At 40.3% G+C, this 20,782-nt stretch overlaps 3 protein-coding genes across 7 annotated transcripts; all 3 read left to right on the top strand.

Annotated features, from left to right (window-relative positions):
• The first annotated feature begins 69 nt into the window (after positions 1 to 69).
• Positions 70 to 3,309, top strand: kel (kelch protein). Its single transcript, XM_011635582.3, has 9 exons — positions 70 to 667; positions 830 to 976; positions 1,103 to 1,507; positions 1,590 to 1,843; positions 1,924 to 2,151; positions 2,240 to 2,412; positions 2,552 to 2,692; positions 2,772 to 3,027; positions 3,117 to 3,309. Exons 1-9 carry the CDS (start codon positions 606 to 608, stop codon positions 3,305 to 3,307), a joined length of 1,857 nt encoding a protein of 618 aa, XP_011633884.1. The 5' UTR covers positions 70 to 605; the 3' UTR covers positions 3,308 to 3,309.
• Positions 3,310 to 3,456: 147 nt separating this feature from the next.
• Positions 3,457 to 6,028, top strand: LOC148938157 (uncharacterized). The gene has a single exon (XM_089083044.1). It carries the CDS (start codon positions 3,491 to 3,493, stop codon positions 4,922 to 4,924), a length of 1,434 nt encoding a protein of 477 aa, XP_088939170.1. The 5' UTR covers positions 3,457 to 3,490; the 3' UTR covers positions 4,925 to 6,028.
• Positions 6,029 to 11,003: 4,975 nt separating this feature from the next.
• On the top strand, positions 11,004 to 20,522 carry spz3 (Spaetzle domain-containing protein 3). Of its 5 annotated transcripts, none has more exons than XM_089083055.1 (7): positions 11,004 to 11,140; positions 13,034 to 13,981; positions 14,228 to 14,465; positions 18,044 to 18,168; positions 18,341 to 18,613; positions 18,888 to 19,013; positions 19,111 to 20,522. In XM_089083055.1, exons 2-7 carry the CDS (start codon positions 13,509 to 13,511, stop codon positions 19,301 to 19,303), a joined length of 1,428 nt encoding a protein of 475 aa, XP_088939181.1. In that variant the 5' UTR covers positions 11,004 to 11,140; positions 13,034 to 13,508; the 3' UTR covers positions 19,304 to 20,522. The 5 variants fall into 5 exon arrangements, with proteins under 5 accessions (XP_088939181.1, XP_088939175.1, XP_088939193.1 ...); XM_089083049.1 differs by having other exon boundaries at positions 11,013 to 11,150; XM_089083067.1 differs by lacking the exon at positions 11,004 to 11,140 and adding an exon at positions 11,332 to 11,489.
• Positions 20,523 to 20,782: the final 260 nt, after the last annotated feature.

Here is a 20,782-nt window from a genome sequence, read left to right as displayed (position 1 = left end):
CACTCCTCCTTGTATAGAGTGAGAAAGCGAGAGAAAGACCGAAGGCCTCATGCGGAAATTCATGCGCACGCGCCGTATGGTATAAGAGAGGAAAGGAGGGGATGATATCAGAGTAGAGAGTCTCTACTGTATCGAGCGAGCGGGCGAGCGAGCGAGCGAGAGAAAGAACAAGAGAGGGAGAGAGAGAAGTACAACTTGCGCGTGCTGTCAAAATATATACACAGTGCGCCAGAGCTGACCAAAGTGCACGGGGCGCCTGGGAGATAACAGGATTTTCCCTCCCCCCCCCTCTCTCGCGCCTGATCGCTCGTGTCTGATATCACCTCGAGATCGAGCGAGGAACGCTGACCCGTGCGTGAAGACGTGAATTCACACACGCGCGTAGTCGAGTAGTCGATAAAGCATCGAGTCGGCAGAGTGTCAAATTCACCAGTTCGAGGTCTTCATCAAGCTTCCCTTCGGCGAGTACGATGGTATGATTCCTGAAATTCGACACGACGCTTCACTCGAGTCGCCGTTCAGCGCGACGTGACAAGAACTCGTCCGACGGAGTTTTTACTGAGCACCGATCGCGCTTCGCGTCGAAACAGCTGAGATCGGTCGAAATGGAGTCAACAGGGCAGAACCAGCCATCTAACATCAATGATGGTTCCGACGCCAAGGGCAGGTGAGTTTCTCATCCTCTTCTTTTTTTTACGGCTCTCTTATTCTTTGCTTTTACACTTTGTCTCCCAAATTCATTAAATTAATCGACAAAAAGTCTTGCAACAAGCTTCTTGAAAATTGCTATAGATAAGATTATAAGTGCGTATATATTTTATTATTACAGTTGCTTGTTACTTCGCTACGCCAGCCAAAATTCTCTGGACGAGAGCTCGCAGAAGCACATTCCTCGTGAGAATGGAAAAGACAAACCACCATATAGGAATCACCATCACACAAATCGAGCTTTTGATGTCATCAATGAGATGAGAAAGTACACATCGTTTAGCTATCAAAATATATCATTTAACATGCATCTTTGTAAAATTAAACTTTTGCTAGGATGTATCACATTTAACAAAATATATATATATATTTTAGATTTATTGTTATTGTTTAGGAAAAATTTACTTTGTGACGTCATCCTGGTAGCAGATGGTGGAATGGAAGTACCTGCTCACAAAATGGTTCTCGCTGCGTGCAGCCCTTATTTTTATGCCATGTTTACAAGTTTCGAAGAGCGTGATCAAGAAAGAATAACATTGCAAGGCGTAGACTATTCAGCATTAGAATTATTAGTTGACTATGTTTACTCCGCTGAAGTCCATGTTACAGAGGATAACGTACAGGTGCTTCTACCTGCCGCAAACTTATTACAACTAACGGACGTACGAGACGCTTGTTGCGATTTTTTACAAGCTCAATTACATCCATCTAATTGTCTCGGTATTAGGGCATTTGCTGATCTGCACGGATGTCTTGAGTTGTTGGCACACGCTGATAGTTACATCGAACAGCATTTTTCGTAAGTTGTACCTTGAGTCCCAATCCATTTACTCATTGTCAGATTATATTATGCCTAATTGTGCTCTCAATATCGATCGTAGGGAAGTGGTTGACGCGGAAGAATTCTTAACATTGGCACCTGAACAAGTGGCCAAACTTATCTGTAGCGATCGTTTAATGGTACCTTCTGAAGAAAAAGTATTCGAATGCGTTATTTCCTGGGTACATCATGATCTTGAGAAGAGACAAAACGATTTAGCTCTCTTAATGGAGCATGTGCGCTTGCCTTTGCTTTCTCAAGAATACTTGGTACAACGCGTGGAAGAGGAACCGCTCCTCAAGGCAAATTTACAATGTAAGTTTGCTGTTACATTGTATATGCTAAGAAAGAAGCTGCATGTATTTCTCATGTATCTCGCATGTATCTTTCCGCAGGTAAGGACTTCTTGATCGAAGCCTTAAAATATCACTTACTTAAGGGTGAGCAAAAATCGCTATTCAAAACACCGCGTACTAAACCGAGGCAACCGAGAGGATTACCTAAAGTATTGCTGGTTGTCGGCGGTCAAGCTCCAAAAGCGATTAGGAGCGTCGAATGCTATGACTTTAAAGAAGAAAAGTGGTATCAAGTTTCCGAATTACCAACACGACGTTGCAGGGCCGGTAAATAGCATTAATCGATTTATGAATCGAGCAAGAATCTCGTTCCTTCCTGTAAAGTAATGTACAATTACTGTGTCATATATCGCAGGACTCTGTGTTCTTGGTGGACGCGTGTATGCCGTTGGTGGATTCAATGGTTCACTGAGGGTACGGACGGTTGATATTTACGACGCTGCGGCGGATCAGTGGTCACCCTGTCCCGAGATGGAGGCAAGGAGATCGACGCTCGGTGTAGCCGTACTTGGCAATTGCGTTTATGCTGTACGTTGTTTAATTCCTCTTTTCATCCCTTGCATTTCTTATTGCAAAGCAAATTATATTATATTTAAAATTTGGAAAATTTTAATTAGAAATTTCTTTGTCCTTTTTTTTTATGATGATCAATATTTTACATATGTAGGTCGGTGGTTTTGATGGTTCGACCGGATTAAATTCAGCTGAAGTTTATGATCCACGGACTCGCGAATGGAGACCAATCGCTCGAATGTCGACGCGACGTAGTAGCGTGGGAGTCGGAGTTGTCAAAGGATTACTCTATGCCGTAAGTTCATGTCGCGTATCGTTACTTCAAAGACAACTTTGTCTGTTACATGTTTATTAGAGAAAAACTCTGCGATTAGGTGGGCGGCTATGATGGAGAGTCTCGACAATGTCTCTCCAGTGTCGAGTGTTATAATCCGGAGAAGGACCAATGGAAACCTGTACCTGAAATGTCCGCGCGTCGCAGCGGTGCAGGTGTCGGTGTCCTGGATGGTATTTTATACGCGGTAGGAGGTCATGATGGTCCACTTGTACGAAAAAGTGTAGAAGCGTTCAATCCGGAGACGAACCAGTGGACTCCTGTCAGTGACATGGCACTGTGTCGTCGTAATGCCGGTAGGCTATTGCTTTCTTATATATTTTTCTTCTTTCACATTATTTTATATCTGATATTATGCATGATCTGATAATGATGCAACAAACAGGTGTTGTGGCATTAAATGGACTTTTATACGTGGTGGGTGGAGACGACGGTTCCTCCAGTCTGGCATCAGTAGAAGTATACTCTCCAAGAACCGATACTTGGACTACCCTGCCGACTTGCATGGGAGTCGGGCGTAGTTACGCGGGTGTTGCTATTATCGATAAACCGATGGCCCCCGCGACGACGATGTGAGGTCTACAATCCGCTGGGCATGCGACAGAACAGAACACGGACCCGGGTACCGAGATATCGGACTCCTCACGGGAAGCCGGGCCCAGCGGTGTACAAGTACAAAATCGCGGCGCCAGCCACAATTGTCAAGGCCCGCGTTGCATTTGTCAGAGATATGAGAACGGCGAATTAGCTGCGGTGATAATGAATCAAGCCAGAAGTAATCAAGAAAGGGAAGATGTTTATCAAAATGCGGGTCATGTCTCGCGTGCGTTTCAGAATCGTTCCAACAATAGCACACTACAGTTACATCCGAATCTGAACCCAAATTATCAAAATCCGATTGATCTGATACGCAATTATAATCGTCGACTACAGCAACAACAGCAGCCACAGCAGCAGCAACAGCAACAACAACAACAACAACAACAAGAACCAGAGGAGAACATTTATGAACGTTTGGACAATGAAGACGACGATGACAATGAAAACGCGGAGATTCCTCGTAATGAACCACAAGCGCAAAACAATCCAAGCAACGCGGATAATCATATGTATGAAAGAATAGGCGAGCGAATATCGTGTAGCAGTAGAATGCATTGTCGCTACAAATATCATGTACCTGCTTATAGTTTCTTAAACGACGTGGAAAGCGCTAGAAACGCGAGCCAATACGATCAACCGAGACATATTTATATCGATTATTCTCGACTGAGTAGTAACATTCATCAGAGCTCTCTGAGCAGATTAGGTCGCAATTGTTTCTCTACGGAGAATATCGCGTATGCTTCCACGAGACGGTCCGTTTATCCAATGTACAATTGCACATGCCCGTACTGCAGGAACGTGGATGCGAGATACGTATGTCACCATTGTCACAATCTCTATAATAGATTACGATATCAGGACACTGCGAATTCCAGGCATTACGTGTACCAAGTCTCAAGAAACTGCAGATGTCCCTTTTGCCGCGGCGAATACTCGTATGCAAAGTTCCCGGCTCTTCGCGCTGCTGAACTGCTAAAAATGGAATCCTGTCATTGTAGAAATCCAGCCAATTGTACCTGTCGTAATAAAGCTGATCTGAATTCTGCGATCTACATCGGACGATATCTGGATTGGATTAATCGGACCGGCCAGTCCGTTAACAACCCTCTATACGCCATGATTCACGTAGGGAGGATGGACCGTGCTTCTGTATCAGGCCATGGAAACGCATCTAACAATGGAAACTCGTCGAACAACACCGATCCTGGTCCATCGACGTCCGGCAATGCGGCATCCAATGCAAGATTCAACGAGCCGAGTTCAACTTCAGTTTTGCGATCGGTATTCGCCCCCGGTGCCTCCACGTCAAACGCTCCTATTTGTCCCGTGAATCGCTACGTGGAGCATCAGCATACCTGCGATGATTCCTGTATCCGCAGTCAAAGCGGTAATCTAACTGGAATATGTCAATTTCTCGGCAGATGTGAAAGAACGGAGTGCAATCATGGAAGGCTCTCCGTACATTGGTGGTTCATAAATAAATGGCTTCCTCTGTGGAATTCTCACAATCTCGAGAGAAACGTGGATGGCGCGCCATCCGTGGATGAAATATCGCGGGAACAGCGAGAGAGCGACAGTGATGAGTCTTAAAGATCTATTCATCATGAGAGTGCCTGTTTTGTATATTCCGAATGTTTAATATACACATCTTCTTCATTAATTTCTATCATTCGTGATGCAATTATGAATTATTGACTCGCTCACATGAACAGCAGCACTGAGATCTTTAAAGCTTGCGTACAGGCGGAGATACTTTAATGATACAATAATAATTTTAAGTATATGTTCCATGACAATAAATTCGTACACTGCGATTTTTCAGAATATTTGAAGGATATGAGGAAAAATTGTTTTTAATTGAAAGCAATAATTATCCAAGTGATATCACTGCTGATTTCTTCACTTTGTTCTATATATCTTATTCCAATATTGTAGACATATTTTAGAGTGAATTTAGAATTGCGCTATTGTTACAATATGGTGCGCACTTACTTTTACATTATTTATTTGTTTATATCTTTAGAGATGTCATTATCGTGAGACGATATTATCGGAGAGATACATAATCATAGGTCATAAATACATTTTTTCAAAAGAATATTGAATAACAATATAGCTTGGATATCAATCTCTCTCAATATCAATGTATATAAATATCTGAAAATGAAAAAAAAAACTTAGAAACCTTTTAGCACTTTGACACCTGTTAATTAAGTTTAATTAAGTCAACATATTAGCTGTGATAAATTAGATATTAAAAATTGTTTAATTCATCGAACTAATTTTGCGTTGAGATCACTATCGTGATTTCAGACATTTGTTCGCGTCGCGCATGCATCCTAAACTTTCTACAGATACGAAATGAGACGAGAGTGAAGGAGTGAAAATTATGCAAAAATTATACGAAATTTTTATACAAGGAGCACGCGACTCAAGCGAATCTCGTCGACAGTAGACTTTATGTAAACCTAATTGCTCGTTTCATATTTTTATTGATGCCGTATGTATATTGTACAGACGTTGTCCCGTATGAAAATTTTAGTGTAGCTCGCTGACGTAATCAGTATTAAGTTATTTTTACACGTACAACTTTTGGACATCAATTCAGCCCCCGTGAGTGTTCGCGCTACCATCGTCGATGCTTCCCGACGTTGTACAAACGCTACTTCAGGAATAAAGATATTCACCACAGGATTGTCGCTGTTGTCAGTAATTTGCGGACCGATTTTCTGAAAATTTATCTAAAACAAACGTGGCGCCAACATTTACGAAACGATTGTCGAAAGCTGTTTGTGCGTGCATAGCGTTTCCAAATGAGATATCCTCCGTGAGGACTAATAACAATTGCGTATTTCATTGTTCTGAGTTTCAAAAAGCTAAATAATGCACGTGTACACGTTCTCCTTCCAACTTGGGCGTCTTTATGACGTACTGTCTAGCTGTTTTATAATCATATCCGGCATTAAGAATATCGATATATATATATATACACACACACACACACACACACACACATACACACCATATATCCGAGCTCTCATAGAACGACGAGTTGAATAGTGGCATTTATTGCTAGATATACGAATGCTATATATTATTAATTTGATATTGTTTCCTTGTGGCATAAATGAAATGGATTAAATCTCTTCATATTCAAACTCATTAATCCTCGAGATCTACCTGTTCTCTTATATCAATCGTAAATCGATCGCCTATCGCGCAGTTATCGTGATAATTAATTCCGATACGAACAATCTCTTTTCCATATATTATCTCTCGAGAGGAATTTGGCGAAGCACTTTTGATATTTAAACCACCTTTTCTCTAGACGGTGAAGTTCTGCCCCGGTGAGAAGTAGCACATATAAAATACATCGCCGAGTCCGAAGAACCTATTGTTCGATTCTGTTGCAAGAGCGAACATATCTATTTATATATCTATTTATTAATGTGTTTTATATATATATATATATATATATATATAATAACTCATATATATATATATATATATTTATATATATCTATATATATCCAATTCTTATGTAGATCTTGGTATACGTACGTTACGTATATATGCCAGAATTTTTTGTTCACGCCCTCGTGAACGTCAAGGCCGACCGCTATCACCTCGATGTCACAATGGCCCTAGCAATCTTATCTAGCAGAAACAATTTACGTATAGGTCAAACGCCTCGTGACACTCGTAAATTCCTTAATCTCTCGCAGATGGATTTCCAGAGGAAACCACCAAGGAAGATCGTATCCAACGAGTATCGGTAATTCCGCTGATACGAATCGAAAACGACGAAGAAGGACGAAACGTGACAGACGGATACGGATATCGGGACAGTTTAAAATTGAAATCGTAAGGGAGAGCAGTACGCTCTTGCGTAAGTGTCATTGGGATATTATGATCGATAGCCGGAACGACACTCCAAGTATGTGGGCGTTGGCACTTCGTCGCCTTCGAATTCCATTTCGTTTCTCTCTCTCTCTCTCTCTCTCTCTCTCTCTCTCTCTCTCTCTCTCTCTCTCTCCCCCCCCCCTATCTTTCTCAACTCGACTCGAAATCTTTGCCGGGGATGCGAAACAATGCGGATTTTTTTTTTTTTTTCTTTTACTCAATCGAGACGATAATGAATACGATAATAATCCGACTGTCGCTCGCCGACCAAATGTTCATTTCCACCGATGTAGATCAATTTTAATCTCGACTTAATCTACCTCTCATCCTGTTCATTTCAGTTCTGAGAATTAGAGAAAAGATGAGGAGGCGAATTGAACCGAGATTAAAGCTAATCTACATCGGTGGAACGAACGAGTAATCGAGATATGACTCGCGCGGCGGGGAAAAACTCACCGCTAAGCGGCACCCGTATATAACGCGAATTTATCGCCGAGCGTTACGCGTGCATAATCACGCGTGAATCATGAAATTGTCGCGCGAGCGCGACCCGGCGAGTTGCGAAACCGCGATCGTACGGCTCGCACGCGTCACGTGCACGTAGGCTATTTTTTTTTCTCTTTCCTCTAATAACGCGGTTTCGATTCCGGATTGGATTTGCCACGCGAGCTCGCGGGGGAAAACAGAGGACATGCGGCATGACACATGATATTTTTCTCGAATTCATTTCCGATGCGTCCAAATAAATAATATCTTTGCGCCTCGAATTGGAGTCTCGTGAGTTATTTAGAAATTGGAGTTATTTGGCTCCTCGCTCCTCGAATCTAATCGGCAAGTCTAATGCAACGACGTATTCTTTGTTATTCGGAGGGGTTTATGGAGATTTCGAAAATATGACTGGTCATGATACACGCCCTGCATAAAATACGCTTGCTGATTATAATATATGCTTTGTTTTTCAACGTTGGAGGATTACATGAAGGATTACTATTTCAAGTATTCAATTTGTAGGATTGCAAATAAACATTTTATTTTTATAAAATTTGACAAGATTTTTTTGTGAAAAATACTTTTCAAAAAAACTTTCGATATTTATTTCATGATAAAACGATTATAATGACGTTTTTATGCATCATAGATAAAAAAGATGTATTCTACAAAAATAAAAATGGGACGCAGTTTAAATAGAGAAATCCTTCGAAATTCTTCGTTGCAAATTAATCCTATCGGATTAAAAGCTTTGGACTTTGATTGACAGTTCGAATTTATTAAAATTAAAAATAACGGTCATACAGGTGACGGCAAAAGCACAATCGTTTCTAAATTTATATAATTTTAGAAATAACCTAATAAAAAAATTTTCTATATATAAGTATATATAGAATAATACATGTCCATATATAAAAAAAATATAATTACATATGATTACATATAATACATTCACATATAATCATACACAACTCTATTTATATACTTATATATAATTACACCATTTCATGTGTAATTATACATTTTTATATGTGGAAAATCTTTCATCGGGAAAAAAATTATTAGGCACCAAAGGATATTCCTATTATTTAATATCTACATATATATTTCGTCTTTATATTCTCGAGCTGTAGTGGTTGAAAAAATTATGACGAAATGACCGAGTTCTTCCGCTGGATCTTTCGGGATTGAAATCGGACTCGAACAATGGACCGATCACGTGTATCTATCGTTATTACACATAGAAACAGAAAGGAGACCGCGTGTATACGGCGCACTCGATCTCCTGCGGAGGCTTCCTTCTCTCAAGGGTAAGGAAAGGTGTCGCCTGGCAGCGTTTGCACATGGTTTCATTGTTGCACATGGTTTCATTGGTTGCACAACAATGAACTCTAACGAGGGTAAGCCTATCACGGACCTGTGCGCGCCAGGCATTCGGTTCCCTTTCAGTCTTTTCTTCTTTACCTCTATCGACACGAGCACGTGTCGTTTAATATCGATTTATGACTTCTACTGTGCTCGTTTCTCGTTTTCTGCACGTGTCCGCGGGACTTTAAAGCGAGGTTCTCCGTATCAAATTGAAAATACAAATCGGAATACAAATCAGGTATCGGAGATCACGCGAGTTCACTTATCATTACGCTTCAAATCTTCATCTGTGTGTATGTATATATATATATATATATATATATATATATATATATATATATATGATTTTTACTTCGCATTAAGATTATTTCTGAGTCAACGCGCGCGTCGATGTATTCCGCCACGAATAGCGCAGAAGCGCGAATCTTCTAAAGATGTTAAGATTATCATTACGTAATTCCGCACACAAAGACGCGCGCCATAGGTAAATAGACGAGGAGAAAAGCGCAATTAGTTGCGCAATTTCAAACGGAATTGAGCTCGAGGAACAGCGTTGATGTCCGCTCCGATACAAATAAAATCCCAAATCTTGAGTATCTAAAAAAAAAAATAAATAAATAAATAGAAACAGCGACCGGGCACGGGAACGAACTCTTTTTTTTCCCCGATTTAAGGTTTCCTACGTGCATTTGCATTTATTGCACCGAGTGACGCATGCGATTGCGCCTTACCAAGAAGCATGGAATCGTGGATTTGCCCCGGAAGCATGACTTGTGTTGTATTTATATTCGGATCTTACGTCCGCACGATTAATTCAGAAACGCGCATCTTCGCGTCACTCTGTTTGCTTTACAGACCTCGGGATGAGCGATGAGCTTGATCTGCCGAGTCAATCGAGTATTTTCTATTTAGGCTTTAACGGAACAGTTTACATATACCTTGGAAGATACCGCTTCTCTTTCCGTCTCTTCTCTCCGATAGTTGTGCTCTCTGAAACGTTCTTTCTTCTCGCAATGCTCTGTCTCGCGCCTTTCATTTCAATGCGAAGTGATCTGCACGCTGCATTCAAATCTTTTCCTCTTTTTTTTTTTTTTTTTTTTTTTTTACATCAGACTCTTCATCGAAAATGCCATATATAGAATATGTTTAATTAAAATTAAAAGGAAATAAGATTTTAAGTAAATAATTAATTAAAATTCTCTCCTTTTCTGTTACTATTCTTATACTAGAAAAATTCTTTGCATACAATGCGTATTTCTCATCGTTCAGCTTTTCATTTATGCAATTTTGCAATGCATTGGTACCTTCGACCAAATTAAATTTGTACTTTCTAAGAGAAGAAAAGTCGAAATAAAAAATTATTTCGCAAAGTTCTTTTCAACGAGATGAGCCGAACGCGATGTAAATGTGTAGGAAAGAAGGTCAGACATATTAGGGTTAACAGGTGTCGATCCTCCAACGATGCCGGCATAATGAAAGGACGATTGCAAATCGCGATTTGCAAGTACGATCGCGCGATCGTTAAAGTCGGCCGATTCTCTTCTTTCCTTCAAACTAACTTCTATCCTTCGCGTAATAAACGTGACGTTGTCGTGAACATTTTCAACGGAATGGACCAAACTTTTAAGAGCCGGAAGTGATTTACTCTTAGGTGGAGAACGCACTGGATTCGCGCGCGCGCGCGAAGAAGAAAGCGAGGGGCAGGCGACGAAGGAAAGAAAACGCGACGACAATCGGAAAAAAATCGAAGGTACGGAATCGCGAAATTGAGGGTAGGGGAGGGCACGCCGCGGGGGAACAACCCCTCCCCGGGGGGAAGGGATATATACGCCTGGCGTAAAAGTAAGAGCGCCCACCGTGCTCGGCGCGCTTCTACTCACGCGATCGAGGGACACTTCTCGCTTTATTCCCGTTTCTTCTCGTGTATGCACAGCTGGTTTAAAAGTCCTCTCCTCCTTCAGTCGCCGTTCGCCAACGCGACGGGTATCGCACCGACGTCGCGTCGCCGCCACCGCCGCCACCGCGTGATCGTTCTCCATCCTCGGAGTACGCGCACGTGCGAAGATATATTTATTATTTTTGTGTGTGTGTGTGTGTGTGTGTGTGTGTGTGTGTGTGTATGTGTGTGTACGTATGTGAATGTATATATTTGTATATGTGCTCTTTCTTAACCGCTCGTCGATTTTTCCGAACGCGATCACGGCGCTCCAGATCGGCTCTTCGTACGCGCGAGGTGAAAGTGGGAACGAGTCGGATGGATCTTTAATTCTGGATCGGTTCATCCACGCGCTCGCCATATTATGGACAGTCGCTGCGTGTGTGTGTGTGTGTGTGTGTGTGTGCGTGTGTGTGCGCGTGTGAATACGCGATGTGAATATCACAGAGTTAATATCAGGTAAAAGATTAACGTGAGGATCGCGATGTGCGCGATGTTTTCGCGTTCACTTACACGCCCATTTGCATAGGTCAAATAATTGTATCTGCGACCGGTGTTCCGTATGCATCGCGGAAAACCGTCCCCTTTCGTAATCGGTCGTCCTTGTCTTGCGCGAAGTAAAGGGATCGTGCTCGCGTGCGACCGCGCGATGGGAAGTATCGCGTGTGTGCCTAATGCACGTGGCCGATTTCATTGAGATTAATCGGGCGATCGGTGGTACGACGTTTTACGGGAAGCAACGGACATCGAGTTGTCTCGATCACGCGAATGGTCACTGCAAATCAATTACGGTTAGCTAACGCTATCCTCCTCTCTCTCTCTCTCTCTCTCTCTCTCTCGTTGTGCAATTAATTTGCTCGCACGCTCAATCTGAGATATCGATGCTATAATAGCCCGTAATCATTCATCGTAATCTATCGAACGTATCACGTCGGCGAAGATTATCCCATTTGTGAGATCTTTTCTTTATGAAATTTTCATAGGCACCGCTTCCGCATCACGTCGACCCCGGCGCATATTTCGTAAAAAATAGAGAGTGCTTCGCGATGAGATCGACGCACTATGAGGTCGACGGGTAGGATGGTCCTGCTTTTTTATCTTTTAGTGAAAACCGTTTTGCATATTCGACTGGAAAGACGGTAATTCAATGGGCGAAAGTGACGAGCGGGCCCAAACTCGTTCAACTTTCCAAATAAATTTCGTTCGGCACGTTGGCGTAACAATCGCGCCGCGTTCTTTCTCTCTTTTTCTCTTTCAACATTCCGTTGCATCGCAAAACCGGCAAATTCGACGATTTAGCTTTTCCACTGTACCTGATATATAGATATGAGATGAGACAAACTTAGAAGTTAGAAAGAAATTCGAAAAAGAAAGAGCAAGTGAAATACACGAAAGCTGACTTCGCAACACAATTCGATCTTCGCTTCTTGCCTTTCCATTTCGTTCGCAAGTAACGTTTCATGATCGCCGATTACTTTTCGATCGATCAGACGATGTATCATATTTTGATCGATAATTATCATATTCCGAAGATTAGGAGAGCTTTTATTTTTCTTTTAATTTTTTTTAAGCTCATTCACTTTTGCGCGCATCGCAATTCCCATTTGGCGATTAATTTCGACATAGGTCGTCTTTTACGCGCGTTTGCGTATCGTCACGTTTGTGTGATTTCGCCACTTGATCCAGGACGCAGAGCACTTTCTACGGACGGATGACTCAACGAACGAGAGTTCGTTATTCTCTCTTCGCAGGTAGCCGCGTGCCCGAGAAACGTGATCGCGATCGTCGAGTTAACGACCACGAATTCTTCCTCGAAACGATAAATATGGAGAGAATCAACTGCGAAGGAATTCTACTAATTTATTCACCGCCTGGACTTTCGGGACCAAGTTTTTTTTTTTTTTTTTTTTTTTAAAGATCCTCTCGATGATGAATTTAGGAGCGAAATTTTATCGTCGGCGAGAATAAAGTTTTACCCGCGTGACAACTCCTTTCATTTTCAGTCCGATCTCGCCATAAATTGCGAGAGGCGCGAAGGGAAAACGGTGTATTTTAATTAATCAACGTCCGGATCCTTTCTCCGATTAATCATGCGGCTGCGCCGGCATCAATGACCGAGAGGGAGACAGGCTGGACCCGCCCCTTCGAAGCAGCCCGTGATACGACGTGATCGGGAAGCGGAAACATGTTCGACATGTTCGCGACGACGGCAGTATCCTTACTCCCGGTCTCCTCGTGACACCTTCGCGAGTCCTTGGAACTTAGTGCCGCCTCGCCGAAGTCGCCAGTGACGCGGTCATGATCTCCGCGACGAGGAGAAACGTATCTGGTCCTACGCTGGATCGAGTTAACTGTCGTTCGGATTAGTGCACGATCGATCAAAGAGAGAGAGAGAGACTTGCCTCTACGCCTCTACGGAGGACGAATTCGGATTTAGTGTCCGGTTCGGGGGGAATCTCCCCGAGGAACGCGAGAGACATGGCGCTGGTGAACTTCAGTTTGCCCTATCAGTCGGCGACGATGGCACCGTTCCTTTACGCGGGCTCGACTGCCCACGCGACCGCCAGCAACCTTCGTCTGAACGCCGTGTTACCGCCGGGGTCTGCGCCCAGTTACAACGAACAAGAAGGCTTCCGAGGTAACGAGCCCTATGCACCCCCGATCAAGTACCATCAGCACCGTGGTCAATCCACGCAGCAGAGGAGTCAGCAGATTTACACGGAACACACGTCCTTCTCGTCGCAGGACACCCGTTACACCATGTACAATCAGGACTTTCGAAGAACTCAGCCAAGGCAGCAACAGCAGCAGCAGCAGCAGCAGCGGCAGCATCAGCAACAACAGCAACAGATGAGACCACCTCCGTCTCCCTCGTCCTTTCAGCATCATTCATCCGAACCCGTCAAATCTCGGACGGAAGACCAGGAGAATTATCCGGACAGACCTAACGGGTAAATGGAGACTTCTCTTTCTTACTTTTCTCGTAACGGAATATTAACGAAAATATTATTTTTTACTCTGATTTAAATCGATGATGATTAAATCGAATTAAATATTTTATGGTTATTTTACGATACGACTTCTTTCGAATATTCTTAATCGAATTCGTCAGGCAGCTTGCACGTCGGATCTTCGCGTGAGAAATATTTGATCATTTTTTTTTTTTCTGGACACTCATATATTTAATTCACCCAAAGTTACACGAGGGTTAACGGCGGCAGCTCCGCCGGTCCTGGTATCAAGACTTCGGTCCACGCTGTGTTGGACTACGACGACGATTTCGACGACTACTACGACGACGAGGAGCAGGAGATACCGACGAACGCACACGTCACGCCTATCCAGGGTCCCATCTTCCTGAAGAACGGCTCCGTGCCCGTGGTACCCCTGTACTCGTACCCCCAGCTGAACAACGGGACGTTCGTGCAGATACCGGTGAGTGCGAGAAACGAGAGCCTTTCTGATTCTCTCGAGGATGGCGAGGATGACAGAGGTAATCGACGGACGCGACCGTGGCTTGCAGAGAGGCCTCAAAGTCTGCGGCAACACATGACATTTCAGACCGCAGCACCCATGACCCCGGGAGTATCTTCGCTAGAAATCCACAAATGCGCGATCGGATAGATATATGTGTAAACATGCGGTTGCAAGTCCCTTTTACTTCTCTCGCGTTGTTCCTATCTTCGTTCGACGCTGTCCAGCGCCATTCGTACGCGGTACAACAATTAAAAAATTAAAAAATTTATCAATGAAAAAAATACATGTACATGTTCTCATTAGTTAATTTTTTAATTTATTATATAATAGAACTTAAGATATATATATATATATATATATATATATATATATATATATCTTAAATCAAGATTATATATATTCCTATGAGCAAGAATATTATAATCTTCTTAGAAATAATTTTAGTTTTGACTGAATTTGTATTGACACAAACATATATATTTTTATATATATAAACAAAAATATTCATATAAAAGACTTTTAGTCTTGAGTTGAGCAAAAGTACTTGCATCAATAGAAATTCAATCGAATCAAGATTATAGTTTTTAAGTAGTTACAACATTCTTGCTTATACATGAGAATATTTGTTTTGATTTTAAAGACTAATTTTTTCTTATGATGAATTCTCGCTAGCGCAGATCATGAAAGAATTTTCTTATCAAACGATGATATTAGAACTGATTTTGATGCGTCGTCAAGCGTAATAAATTCCTCCGATGCCTCCTCCTCTTCGACTAACGAACAATATAATACGAAAAGAGAGGAATAGCATAAAATCTGTAAGGAGTTAATGTAAACTTTTGCAAAGAAGAATCTTATAAATAAGCTATAAATTATACGAGAAATATAAATTAATTTAATTCTTAAAAATCCGGAAGAAGAAACTGTATGTTTTTCTGGCCGAGAAATCCGACTTTTACCTCATATATTTAGCGGGACAAATTACTAATGACGGCAATCCGGTTTTTCTAGTCTGATCCGAAAGAAATCAATCTCGATTCGTAACGCCACAGATAGACTCTTACGAAGAAATTATTAATTTGTGACTCACTTTTCATTCCTTACATATACATAATAATTTCTCCTTCACAATCTATTTTTATCTCTCGTCTCTATTTCTTCTTACATCTCTCTGCCATAATGATTGATTAACAAATACCATTGCAATTAAATCGACACAAAAAACTATTTTCGTGTTCGAAAGAATTGTTCTCTAAAATTTTTTTCTTACTCAAAACGAACGTGGATAAATTTCCTTCCACGTTCGGAGCGCTTGTTTTACATTTTAAAACACTTTCTTGACAAATTATCGAATATTCCAGATTTGATTTCGGGATTTTAATCAAACAGCACATCGCTCGTAATAATAATAACTTTATCTTTTTGAGTCAATCTTTCGGTCACTACGATCACCGTTTCTTGTTTCTCAAAGAAAGTCAAGGGGAAACATCTGCGACCTTCGTTTGTTCTTTCAGCATAGTTCACGCACCGTTCTTGTCCGTGTAACGTAACACACAATAGGCTTTTTCTCTCTCTAATAGCATCTTTTATTTTCAACTTTCATTCAAACGCAATGTTTTGACTGAAATTCAGACATTCGCATGCGCAGAACTGAATCTAAATCTCAAAATAGATGAACTGATTCAAACGCGTATGAACGCGAGTGAACCATGCGTTTGTAGCATCAGCTACAATATAATAATAATAATAATAATAATAATAATAATAATAATAATAATAATAATAATAATGTAATACGCGAAGAAGATTACTTAGCGCGATTAATCCTTAGAAGAAGCTGGATAATTCATCAGTCGCGAATAAATCATGAATCATCTTTCGTTCGTTATCTATTACAGGAAAGCCTTGTTTCCGTCATCAACGATTAAATTGTTCGTAAAGGAATTCATCACCCAGGAATAGACAAGTGATTATGCCATTTTATGATTTCTTCCACGGAGAGAAATATTCAAATAAAAATGATGGTTGCAGAAATGCGCGCGCGCGAAATTCTCTCTCTCTCTCTTTTTCTTCTCGATAAACTTCGCGAGTAAATCATTCGCGAGTGTTGCGAATGTCTTCATTAGCGAGATCGTCAATGAGAGATTGAAGAAATGAGTTCTTTTCAGCCAGAATTACCGAAATTTCATATTCACAACACATGCGACCTCTCTCTTTCTTTGTTCACGCATGAACTTACACGTTCACTTAAATGTGGAAAGAATTTCTTTAAAAGATCATTATCTTCATTTAATAGCGAGTTTCCCCAACTAATTTGTTGGTCATCTATTATCATCCCGTTTCTCGCTTTAGCCAACGAGACATTACTCTGAAAATTATTTTTCATTTGTATACGCTTTCATTTGTATGACGAGATGACGATAACGTTAAAAAAATGGCGAGAATAAGCGAAAACGTCTCGTGACTTTTATCTCGACGATCATCATAAATATTCTCGTCGTCCACTCTCCTCTTAATCAATCTTAACATGTTAAGTGGCGGACCTAATTCACTTTGTTTCTCCGTTTTACATATCTATTTAAATTTACATAATTGGAAACAAAAATATTTAAATATTCATTTGTAAATTTTTTATTTTAAATTAATATTAATTATATAATTACAAAAATAATAATAATAATAATAATAATAATAATAATAATAATATTATTATTATTATTATTATTATTATAAATATTATTAGTCTGAGGTTTTATCCATTATTACATCATTGAATTTAATAACCATACCGATAACCATGCTAATTAATCATCTTAATTGGCTCCGTACTTTTTCTCTTGCTCGCTAAAAAATTGCTAAAAAATTGGAAAGGTACATAATTCTCTTAGATTCAGATTCGCATACGGTTAGATGTTTGATTTAGCTTGCTCATGTTGTATGATTCATTTCTCGTGGGCAATGCACCGCGTCGTAATCATTGGCAGAATTCTCCCGCATTATGAATGACGCCTACTAACTGGATGCTGACTGGTGGTTGAATAGAGATACACGAACGTAGGAAGGTGATCTTTAATTAGCTGACATCGACTTCCGGTATATGTGAACACGCGGAATAAAAATGTTTCTTGGTGCAGCGTATTTCGTGTCGTCATGGCAAGTATCCTTGGTTGCTATGTGAGTAGCAGAAAGACTCGTCGAGATGAAGCTAGCTTCATTGAATCCGCGAATTACAAACGCGGATGACAAACCAATATCCTTATCTCTCCGTTACAGCAATGACAATTTCATTGCGAGAAATAAAATGCGTTCGACGAATAGATAATTGTTTAATGGCAGATTCCTTTAGAGAGAGATAATTCTGTTCGATAATACTCTTTTATATTTTATTAGAAGAACTGAATTTCCTTCAGAAATTCTGAAGATGAGTGAATTTTGATTATAAAAATTAAATAGTCATGATGGCGAATTTTATAGCAAAATTTTGTTTATCTGCGCTATTTTTTTCGTGTTAATTAATCAAATTAATCGATTTGTAGATACTCTGGACTGCGCTTTCGGTAGCGTTGGGTGTCGAGCTGAGGGGCGACTTGATACGAGGCGCGCCATGCATCAAGAAATACCATCAATTGTTCTGCCCGACCGCTGGAAATACATATCCAATGTGCGTATAAATAATTTTATTTTTATTATTTTTAAATATGTAATTAGAGATAGCGCGATTACATCTAACTGTAACCAAACGAAACTTATTAGCGGAGAACACAATCACAAAGAGAGATCGTTGCAACTTGCAATCTGCTAATGTGGAATCGCTGCTTAATCATGTGTTGCAGAGAACGGATAGAACGTTTTATCGACGAAAATAAAGCACTGATGAAAAGGATGTACGGTGACTTCGAGATGAATTCGGGATACGGGTCGAGCGAGCCCAGGCATCGCACCAGGACGCGAAGAAAAAGTAGGGACACGCGAAAACTCGATATCCCAGACGGCGGGCCCAGAGATGACGAATCGGATGTAGAAAGCGAGATCGGCGAGGATTTTTTTAGCAGGAATAGAAATACCAGGCAGTCCTTCGGGAAAAACCGCGGCACCGAGAGCGGCAGGTGAGACTCGGGGAGTCACTTTTTATTGTCAATATTTTATTTTATATACAAATAATTTTATACCCCTTTTTTGCATTGTTATCGTTGTTATGATTTGGCGTGACGCATTTGTTGATACCGTATTCAATGGTAATGAATTTTTTTATATAATTCGTGACGTCCAGACGATTTTCTCTTCTTATTTCTCTTCGATTCTTTCTTCTTATTTATTTTTCTCGCGAAACGAGGGTGATTAGGCGTAATGAGCCGAGTATTTTTACGATAACGATTGCAGAATCGACGCGTGCGAATCGAAGGTCGAAATTGTGACGCCCTATTGGGCGAGCAACAGCGCCGGGAAGATTCGCGCTATCGTGAACACTCAGCATTTCGAGCAGGCGATACACCAAGAAGTGTGCTCGTGAGTAAAAGAGCTTCCTTTCCCGATCATTTATATTTATTTTATTTCTTATTTTTATTATTAGCAAAATGAGCACCTCGTCGAGTACTCTTTGCAGGAAAGCGCAGACGAATCGATGCAGCGGAGACTGCGGATGCGAGCAGAAGTACAAGTGGCACAGGTTGCTCGCATACGACCCAGACAATGATTGTAAGGGTATATTCATGGACTGGTTTCTGTTCCCCTCTTGCTGCGTATGCAGATGCGACCCGGTCAACAGCAAGTTCTCCTCGTCTAGTGCTCGAAACTGATCTGAAGGATTGACACGGAGATCGAGAGGCGTGCCATGTAAACTGCGACTGCTCTGCTCGTTCCCAATGCATTCCAACGACATTTATTACGATGATCGATGATTTTTGTAACAACAAATCAAAGATCAGATCAAGATCAAGATCACCTACAGCTTAATACTGAAAAATCAAGAAACGTCACAAAATATTTAAAAAATTTTGCAGTGCTTAAAAATTGCACAACAGATATTTCTTTGCCGTTTTATTAACGAATTATTATTAGTTATAAGAAATATTTACTCAGCGAGGTATAATTTCTTTTCAAATATATATATGATTTAAATATTTAATTATTCTTCTCTCTTTTGTGACTTTTGATTTCATTTATCCTTGCTTTGTTATAATTTATATAATATATCAAGATAATTTTCTTGATTTTAGATCTTAGGTATTAAAATTAGAGAAAATCCTATTGCGCTAATAACATTAATGTTTTAGAAAACGAGGAACGAGGTTAGATTGTAAAGTAAAAACGTATTATTACCGCGCATTTGCGGATTCTAAATATTTACTTACTAGACCTGTCAGGTTAATTAAAACATTCGGCAGCCGATTGGCGATTAACGATTTGTCCGTCACGACTATGAATTAAATTTGTATTTGTAAAGCAGCGTACATAAATGATTTGAGGCATCTGTCGAATGATCGATAAATCGTGAATCGTGTGTAGACGATGTCGGGAATTTCGCATAATGCATAGTGCAGAACTATTTTTTTGTGATTCACAGATTTTATTTGTACAAGCGGAAGATAAATACTGTCGTTTCTAGGTTTTTTTTTTTTTTTTCGATAATTGCCGATTGAAACTATAATGAAGTGTCATTAGCGATTTCGCGATTGAACGTCGACGCGCGCAAAGCGTGTTATTTTACTTCGTACTTTGTACGTGTGGAGCTCTTCTTTAATCGATCATGAAACGCGAATGCTCGAGCATGAGCTGGAATGAATCCTAAAAATAAGTCCTCCTTGAGGAGGACTTATCTCGCCATAGGGCACATAACTCTTTCTTAAAAGTAGCTTCTCTAATTTTTATACATCGCCTTACGTTAAAGCGATTACATTTTAATTTGGGCAAAGTTATATAATATAATCACCTCATGAATCTAAATGTAAGAATGAGGAAAAGAATATTATTGTGTACGTAGAAAAGGGATATATTATATACACGTATATATATGAATGTCGTATGTATTTTCAATGTATGTTGGCAGCGGCCAATCCCTTGAGAACACATTTATCCATTATTCCAGTGTTTTTCAAAATGGGAATCGCGAAGGGGAATCCCCGAAATTTCCATTTATATACATATTTGACTTATTACATAGCAAATAAAGTATATCGATAAGATTCATAATTATTTGTTTAATAAATTTTGTTAAAAATTTTTAAATGTAAAAACGTATTTAAATTTTTAATAAAATTAGTAAAATAATCCTTAGC

Source organism: Pogonomyrmex barbatus, unplaced genomic scaffold (assembly GCF_055798465.1).
Source record: "Pogonomyrmex barbatus isolate J1 unplaced genomic scaffold, ASM5579846v1 scaffold1, whole genome shotgun sequence".
NCBI classification, from domain to species: domain Eukaryota; kingdom Metazoa; phylum Arthropoda; class Insecta; order Hymenoptera; family Formicidae; genus Pogonomyrmex; species Pogonomyrmex barbatus.
Note: the sequence above shows the minus strand (reverse complement) of the source record. Positions and strands in the feature narration are given on the sequence as shown.